This window comes from Sinocyclocheilus grahami, unplaced genomic scaffold (assembly GCF_001515645.1).
Source record: "Sinocyclocheilus grahami isolate Dianchi unplaced genomic scaffold, SAMN03320097.WGS_v1.1 scaffold1379.1, whole genome shotgun sequence".
NCBI classification, from domain to species: domain Eukaryota; kingdom Metazoa; phylum Chordata; class Actinopteri; order Cypriniformes; family Cyprinidae; genus Sinocyclocheilus; species Sinocyclocheilus grahami.
Genome location: NW_015506558.1, coordinates 242,294 through 251,440, shown reverse-complemented (window position 1 = coordinate 251,440; position 9,147 = coordinate 242,294). Strand labels below are relative to the sequence as shown.

Sequence of the window (9,147 nt, the reverse complement as noted above, 5' to 3'; positions counted from 1 at the left end):
CCAAATCTTAGATTGTCTGATTCGGTCTGATATCCTACAACCCCCACCTCCGATATCTTAGTTGCTCTGCCTACATAATCATGCATGAATAGAATTCTGAATATTTTAGTCTATGTGTTGTCTCATCAATAATTAATCTCTCTTATGGTCTCTCTCTTCTCTTTTCTTATATAGGAGAATATGTGGTGATGACAACATATTTCCATTTGAAAAGGAAAATTGGATATTTTGTGATCCAGACGTATCTCCCCTGCATAATGACCGTCATTCTGTCTCAGGTCTCCTTCTGGCTGAACCGGGAGTCCGTTCCAGCACGTACCGTCTTCGGTGAGCTTTTCTTCCTTATTGTTTACTAATGCACAGATGTGCTCTGCGAGTAATCCAGCAAATAATCTGTCCAACGTAGAGCTGCTGTTTACACTATGAGACTACATCAAAACATGCCGTGCCTTATATTTGTAGAGATGCTTTTGTTTTTATTTACCATTATGAAACAACAGGAAACATTCAGTAAACAAGAGCACCAGGGATTATTTGAAAAATTTGTCTTCTCATTGAAAGTTTACGGGTACATTTTCTGAGAAGTCCTAAACCTGGATAGTGATGGATTCTGTTTTGAAACAGTGTAATTAACACAGCCACCACCTAAGCACCTAATTAATTACAGATTAGATGGACCTAAACCTGGAGTCAAATGAAGTCAAAAAATGCTGACAAGACAGGAAAGGAAAAGATAACGTACTCGGTTACTAACGTAACCTCAGTTCCCTGAGATATGGGAATGAGTACTGTTTCTGCTAAGACGCTATGGGGAAAACTCATTTTTCTTTGAATACTGAAGCCTTTCAATAACGCAGTGTAACTGCGTGGCCATTGGTTCATGCAGTGAATTAAAAAACGAACCAATGGCTCGGCAGCGGAGCTGCACGAGCCTATGGTGACGAAGCCCGCTAGAATGGGCGGGACATCAGGCTATATAAGCGGCACTTCGTACTACATAGCACAGCCAGCAACGCAGTACTCGTTCCTGTATCTCAGGGAACTGTGGTTACGTTAGTAACTGAGTACGTTCCCTATCGACACTTCACTTATACTGCGTCTGCTAAGACACTATGGGGAACCAGTACAATCCCGCCATGCTATGCTAGAGGAACGACTAATACTTGAACTTGCCTTGAGCACCAATGGGGCGCAGAGGGACCAAGTATTTTGCAGGGAAGCCCCGCAGGAGGTGATAGGGCCAAACTCACAGAGGTCGGCCCGGCTCTGAGTAATCGTTCCAAGATAAATTGTACAGCCTCTGTGAAGAAGGCAAATGCCTGAAGCACTGGTTTTGCCATATGGCCAGAGTAAGTCTGTTTAAGCAGAAAGGACCCAAGCCTGTAAGGCTGAGATGTCCAGATTATAAAATCTGGTAAATGTGGACGGCGAGGCCCAGCCGGCAAATTTCTGCAATAGACACACCACTAGACCAAGCACAGGAAGAGGCAACGCTTCTTGTTGAGTGGGCTCTTACTCCCATGGGGCATTGTAGGCCCAAAGAAGAGTGTGCTAGCTTGATAGTGTCAATTATCCATTTGGAAAGTCTCTGCTTCATGACCGGAGACCCTCTGGTGCGGCCACCGAAGCATACAAAAAGCTGTTCCAACTGCCTAAATGGGTCAGAAACCTCAATATATATTCTCAATGCCCTGACAGTGGACGAGTGGAGAAGGCGGTCCGTCTCAGTGAGCGTGCAGTCTCTGCATGGGGGCTGCCCAGACAGGTGATGCACTCACTGTCCTTTTGCATTGTGCAGGATTCCCTGCACGAGCCACACTCGCAGCTCGACATTTGCAACAACGTTGCTAGAAATTTTGCTCTTTTAGAACTTACCTCTTAGAAATAAGCTCTTTTAGGCTTGCCGGGTGGCGGCAGGGGATCAGCTGGGACCGCTGCTGCTGCGACACTGAATTCAGTGGAGAAGCGGCGAATCAGCCGAGCAGAGGGTCGCTGTTTCAGCTTGATCCGCTGCAAAGGCGATTTTATGGCGAGAGGCTTCGAGTCTTGTAGATCAGCAAAGAACATCATCATCGCTGAAGGAGAAGATATCTGAGGATCCTATGGTGAAGTGCCGCTTATATAGCCAGATGCCCCGCCCATTCTGGCGGGCTCTGGCGGTTTTCATCGCCATAGGCTCGTGCAGCTCCGCTGCTGAGCCATTGATTCAGGACAACACCAGACAAAGAACGTGGAAAACACTGGGGTTTAAATACACAAGATAACACGAGTTGAAACAAGGAACAGGTGAACATGATGTTACTTTGGAGATTAATGAGGGCAACTATAGAAACATACCTTGGACTAATAAAACAAGGCAATCATAAGAAGTAAAACCATGAACAGGAACTACATCAAAATAAGAGTCCTAAGACACAAAATGGGGAAACACGAAACATGAATCATAACAAATATATTTTATTAATGTCTTACTGGTATTAAAAATGTCAGTAAGCACAGTATTCTGTTGTTTCTTATGTAGTTAAGACTCAATATTGATTACAGACCACCCACTTGAAAAGAGAATTCAGTAGGAAACACCTAAGTGCAGAGCTTTTTAGAAATCTAACATTGTCTAAATTATAGATCAATTGTTTTCAATCCTGGTCCTCGGCACCCACAGCACTGCATATTTTTTTTATGTCTCTCTTATTAAACAAACCTGATACAGATCATCAAATCATTATAAGTGAGATCCATGAATTGAACTGATTGTGTCAGAGAAGAGAGACATACAAAATGTTTAGTGCTCTGGGTCCCGAGGACCAGGATGGAAAGCCACTGTTATAAGGTATCATTGTATGTAAAGAAGAAGGTCCCATAAGATCACAGATCACAGATCAAGATAAGGTCCCTTGGGTGAAAATAAAATCACCCAAGATGGCAGCTTAATTGAGAAAAATGCTGGATTTTAAACTTTATTCTACTTTACAACAAATAAAAAAAACAGCACAATATTTGTATACTATGTATTTTCTTGAGTTCTGACAATTAAAGCTATTAGGTTGACGAGTTGCTGTCTGTAAGTGGTCATTTCTATTAAGATGTCACCTTTGCAATGCTGCTTATGCAAACCATGAAAAGCAAGTCATTGTTACAAACACAGTTTTGAGTGCTGTTGTAAACTTGGTTCCTTTTCATATCTTCACTCAGCCCTGCGTCAGTAACTGTAATACAATCTCCCAGATGAGATGATTGACTGAAACCCATATAGAAACATGCCAGTTCATTGTCTGATGGTGCCAACTCCTCTGTCTTGAGGCACCACATCACCTGTGTCGCACCCATGCCAACAATCCTCAGATTTAACTCCTTAAGGAAACCAGAGGACCATTTCAGAAAGGAGGTTAAGTGAAAACTCTGAGTATGTTAACTCTGAAATGAGGGAAACTCTGGGTTTTCCGTTTCAGAATGGAGGGTTTGTCAAACCCGAGAAAGCAGGGCAAGTCAAGCCTGTTTCTGAAAGAGAGGTAACTTATACTCAGAGTCAGTTACCATGGTAATTTACTCTGTGAGTCTAAGAGTTTCTTTTAGTCTCCTCCCCCTTTTTAAAACACAATGTTTAAATACCTCATTCATTCATTCACGCTGCAAAAATATTTTTCTTACTTAGTATTTTGAAATCTAAATTAAGTGTATTTTACTTAAAACAAGAAAAATAATCTTAATGCAAATGGAAACAAGATTATTTTTCTTACCCCATTGGCAGATAATTAGCAAAATAAGAATAATACACTTAAAAGACTAAATACCTGTCATTTTTCTTATGTAGATAAATGCATCTTTGTTTAAGAACCTTTAGATATTTTGACTGGAGTAAGAAAAGCATTTTTTTTTTTTGCAGTGCAGGTACATTCATTCATTGCATATATTTTCATCATCCAGACACTCTGAAAGTGACAAAAACGGCATGTCCTCTTTTACTGAATCCTGTAGATGAGGAGGCTACATTAATTCATAGGAAGTTACATTTACATCCTGGACATACAGAGGATTATTTAGATTTTTTTTGCCATATCCACATGCATATTTATTTGAGTGGTGCCATTTTAAATGGTAGTTTTCTATATAACATCTGGGATGCAGAGCACATTAGTAAGGCCGCTGTATGCAGAGCGGTAAGGAAAGTGTGCCTTGCTCTCACACTCTTTCTTATGATATTTGTGTAGTTTCTTTGGCACAAACTCATAGAAAATAAAGCTGATTACTTTATGGAATGGAAGGATGCCAGATGGAAGGGCAGTTCTAGATATATGCCATAACCACCACCACAGCTGTTAAATTTATTTGGTCATCTTTATTTCCTACAAATACAAAAGCAACAGTTATTCTTTTTCCAGTTGGATTTTAATATTCTTCCATTACTTGGTATTGTGGTCATCTCCTCTTCATCTGTTCTTCATTATTTTGTGAGCCTTCTTGCTGTTGGCTGAGTAGAAGTCAAATGTTAATTTCATTACTCTAATTAAGAAATGCAACAGTTTGGATGAGAGAACATTTAATTATGAAAGGAGCATTAGACGTTGTGGAAAAAGCTGCTACATTGAAATAAACACTGAATGATATTTATTTATTATGTCAAATATTTGTAAAGTCATGTAGCTGTCATGTGTATGTTCCTTTTTGCCCTTATTTGGTTCTTCCTGTGTCCTGTCCTCATTGGTTATCATTTGTGTCCAGCTGTGTTTCATTAATTAGTTTATTTGATTCCAGGTGTGTCTCGTTCCTCCCTGATTATCCTGTGTTTAAAAGCCCCAGTCCATTCAGCTAGTGTTTGTCGGTTCATGAATGTTATCCTTGTATGTCTCCAGATGTTCCTGGCCTTTTGAGTAATTAAAGAATTTTGGTATTTGAAGCTATCGCCGTGTCTCCTCGTTCCGTGCTCCTTGAGTAAGTGTGACAGAAGAACCGACCGTGAATGTAAGCGGCACCCCTTCTACCCGTGTTTGTTTTCCGTTTTTTTGAAAAGTGTTTTGTTTTTTCCTGTTCGATCCTCCCTGCTAATATGGAGGAACAAGCTTTTTTTTTTCATCGCCGTAGCTCAGGCGAAACCCCGACCCTGTTAATTATGCGCCAGTGTTCGTGCCGCTCGTCCTCGCCAGCTCCCTCGAGGGGGAAACCCTAATGGCTCTGTTCCGGCTCGGGACAACATACCATCGCCCCGCGGAGCTCCCAGACAGCACTAACCTCGAATGAAAGGAGGCAGTCATCCGGTGTCTGGAGAGCCTCCGATCCGGAACCCTTCTGCTGGCTGTTCCCGAGTCAGGCCCGATGGCCGCTCCTATGGCAAGCCCGGAGCCGTGGCCTCCTGAGCTCCCTGCTCCGCCGTGGCCCCCTGAACTGCCTGCTCCGCCATGACCTCCTGACCCGCCTTGGAGGCTTCCCTTGTCTCCACTCTGTGGACTCCTTGACTCTGTCCTGCACCAGCCTTCAAGGCGCCCACCCCCTCTCCCCAATGGTACTGTTACAGTGCAGGACACGCCGTCTGGGAAGGGGGTGATCTGTCACATGTATGTTCCTATTTGCCCTTATTTGATTCTTCATGTGTCCTGTCCTCATTGGTTATCATTTGTGTCCAGCTGTGTTTCATTAATTAGTTTGATTCCAGGTGTGTCTCGTTCCTCCCTGATTATCCTGTGTTTAAAAACCCCAGTTCATTCAGCTGGTGTTTGTCGGTTCATGAATGTTATCCTCGAATGTCACCAGATGTTCCTGGCCTTTTGAGGCTAGCAGTAACTTACCTAGCTGAAGGAGCATAGCTCTCAGCTGAGAGGGGGAGACAGATGCTCGACCTACAGCGTGCTTGTAGATAATCCTGAAGGGTAAGCGTACTGCAAGCTTAACCATAAACACATTGTATCAGGGAGGCAGAGGAAGGGGCCTAGTAGCCTGATTTTGTGGTTCAAGGAGCTCTGGGAAACGGAGAACTCAGCCCTCAAACTGAGAGGAGAACTCAGAACCCTCAGAGGAATGAGGGGAGCACTGCTAAAGCCCACCATGAGAACAGCCCAGGGGGCGTGGCTTTTAAGAAGGGCCTGACCCCTTCCAAAGGTTACGCAGTGGAACCCATGGAGCGGGGAATTCAATTCCTCTGGAGGGGAGGGAACTCGGATGCTCGGAAGGGAGCAGCATGCTCCTAGACGACCCTCTAAACATCTTTCTAGTGCTCACCATGACAAAGGAAGAAAAGATTGTTCTTCCCACCGGAATGCACGCTTCAAACAAAAGAGTCACTTGAAGACGAAGAATCGGATGACGTGTTCTCCCGGGACCCCTTTATACTGTGGTCACACCAGTAGTGACATCATAGGCAATCGCTGGACGATGTGTTGTAGTTTTGAATGTATGCTTCAGACATGGGTCACACCAAGGCGTTTCCCCATAGTGACCCCTAGAGGATGCAGTTCAATGTTCCCTCGAAAGGGAACTAGAATGATTAAAAATAAAACCAAAGCAAAGGACAAGAGTAACACACTCAAGAAGACTTGGAAAAGAGCTACAGAAAATACTAAAAGTAAAAACTAAAAAAGAACACTAGATAAATAATTGAAGCAAGCACTAAAAGAGAACAAAAACAATAATAGCAAGGATACACAGATTCCATAACAAGACTAAAACACAACTGGAAAATGTAGCACAGCAAAATGTGTACAAAACAAACCAGCTAAGACAATGAGACAAGAGAACACAATAAATAGAGAGGAAAAGCATACAAGGAACAGGTGAGAAACAGGACTAGACAACGACTAAACGAGGGGGCGTGGAATAGGGAAACAAGGAGGCAGGACAAGGGGAGCACATAGCCAACATAACCAAGACAAACCTTGTGTTCACTAGTGATGCAAAGTCCGATTCATTTCCGAGAACCGGTTCTTTTCAGACAGATCGGCTCATTGAACCGGTTCAAAAAGCCGTTTCATCCGTTCCTGGCGTCATCAAGCAATAACGACTTTACTCATTTATTTTCTACCAACAGTCATTTGTGTCAACACATATTGAAACATTCAAAAAATAAAGTTATAGTAAAAACTAAAAAAGAACACTAGATAAATAATTGAAGCAAGCACTAAAAGAGAACAAAAACAATAATAGCAAGGATACACAGATTCCATAACAAGACTAAAACACAACTGGAAAATGTAGCACAGCAAAATGTGTACAAAACAAACCAGCTAAGACAATGAGACAAGAGAACACAATAAATAGAGAGGAAAAGCATACAAGGAACAGGTGAGAAACAGGACTAGACAACGACTAAACGAGGGGGCGTGGAATAGGGAAACAAGGAGGCAGGACAAGGGGAGCACATAGCCAACATAACCAAGACAAACCTTGTGTTCACTAGTGATGCAAAGTCCGATTCATTTCCGAGAACCGGTTCTTTTCAGACAGATCGGCTCATTGAACCGGTTCAAAAAGCCGTTTCATCCGTTCCTGGCGTCATCAAGCAATAACGACTTTACTCATTTATTTTCTACCAACAGTCATTTGTGTCAACACATATTGAAACATTCAAAAAATAAAGTTATTTGCGTGAAAGCATATTGCTGATTATTGCCATATAATTCACTTAATTAATGGTGTTTGTGGTAATGGTGTTTGTGGTGACAGTTTCATTCGCGGATCCTTTATGTCAGATACGACTGACTGGCCAATATTGACTAGCCTACAACTTGGATAAGATTCCTAAAAGTTTCACACCTTTTACACCAGACATTGATGCACAAACGCAGATATGTTCTACATGTCTACAGTATAAAGAATGAGTAAACCAGTCTTATAAACTCCTAGATTTTGCTAGGCAACTTTAAATATAATATGCATGCACAATAAACTATAGTAAAATGTATTTACATTATTCGACAGAAAGGTTTTTGCATGTTTTAATCAAATGTAAATTAATAACAGTCATAATAAGCATATTTCCAGTATGCTCCTCAGGCTTGCACAGTATCGTCAACTCACTCATCAGAATCTTTGTTAATCCTCGGCAAACTTTGCCACGGCTCATTCGGTTCTTGTTAAGTCCTCGGTAATCCTCGAAAAACTTTGACAGTTGGTTGAACCAGCTCATTTGGTTAATTTTGAGTTGGATTTAGACAAATTTAGTTTTATTGGTTTCATTACATTCCTTGGATTATGTCAATTCCAACAATGTCTCATGTTTTATTTTCCTTAATTTTGTTCATGAAGTAAATAAATAATAGGCTAATAATAACTCTTGTCCAGTTTTGCCAAAATTGGCTCAGATTTAGTTTGGACTGATCTGCACACAAATGTCTAAACAGATTTTTGGTATTTGCTACCATTCCCAAGAAATTCCTTTATAAAGTCTGCGTTTGTTGTCCTATGCTCTTTTAGTTTAGCATAGTAATCAGAGGCCATTCTTTCTATTGTGGCTTTATGGCTATGAGGGTAATCATAAAATAATAATGGAAATAACTGTAAGTGCAATAACAGCCCCCAAACTTTGCGCTATACAACTTTTATTTTGCACTATTTTGTATATATCACTTCACTGTAGTTATTTTTATTGATATTTATGTAATGCTATTATGTGTCAGTTTTTACATTGCCAATACTAGAGCGCTGCTAAACTGTTTATCATTGATTTTTTTAAACAATAACAAAAAAATATCTATTCTATTGTTTACTATGCTATTTAATGAATGGTGTTCTATGAGATTCTCAGCTTTGTCTGTGCTGAAAACCACTGTAGTTATGCTGGTAGGCTCCAATCGAGAGGTACTAATGTGGTGTAGAGCAGACCCTTATTGATATTCCACAAGGCTCGCACACCTATGTCTGCAGACGTGATGAAACAGCATGCAGATCAGGCTGCTGGCTGGACATTGAAGTAATGATGCGGCCAGGCTGGTAGACAAGCCGTGCTAAATGTAGTGTTTTCCAAGGTGCCCCCAGGTTATACTGCGTCAGCCTTCAAAGCCAGCTCCCCTGTTTGCTAAACCTCAGCAGCTTTAGCCCACCAATCTGCCATCTGACTACTGCCCATAGTTTTGGCAGTAATCATAAATGGCTGTTTTCTGGAGGTAGTTCTTGCTGAGATGTTACCCACTCTTCCTCCAAGGCACTTGCAAATTCTTGAAC

The 9,147-nt window shown here is 41.5% G+C and overlaps 1 protein-coding gene across 1 annotated transcript in view; it reads left to right on the top strand.

Annotated features, from left to right (window-relative positions):
• Positions 1–204: 204 nt before the first annotated feature.
• LOC107569774 (gamma-aminobutyric acid receptor subunit alpha-3-like) overlaps positions 205–9,147 on the top strand; it is a 37,886-nt gene continuing 28,943 nt past the window's right edge. The window contains exon 1 of the mRNA XM_016255930.1: positions 205–327. Coding sequence (XP_016111416.1) covers positions 258–327 — 70 coding nt within the window. The 5' untranslated portion in view covers positions 205–257. The remainder of the gene's footprint in view (positions 328–9,147) is intronic.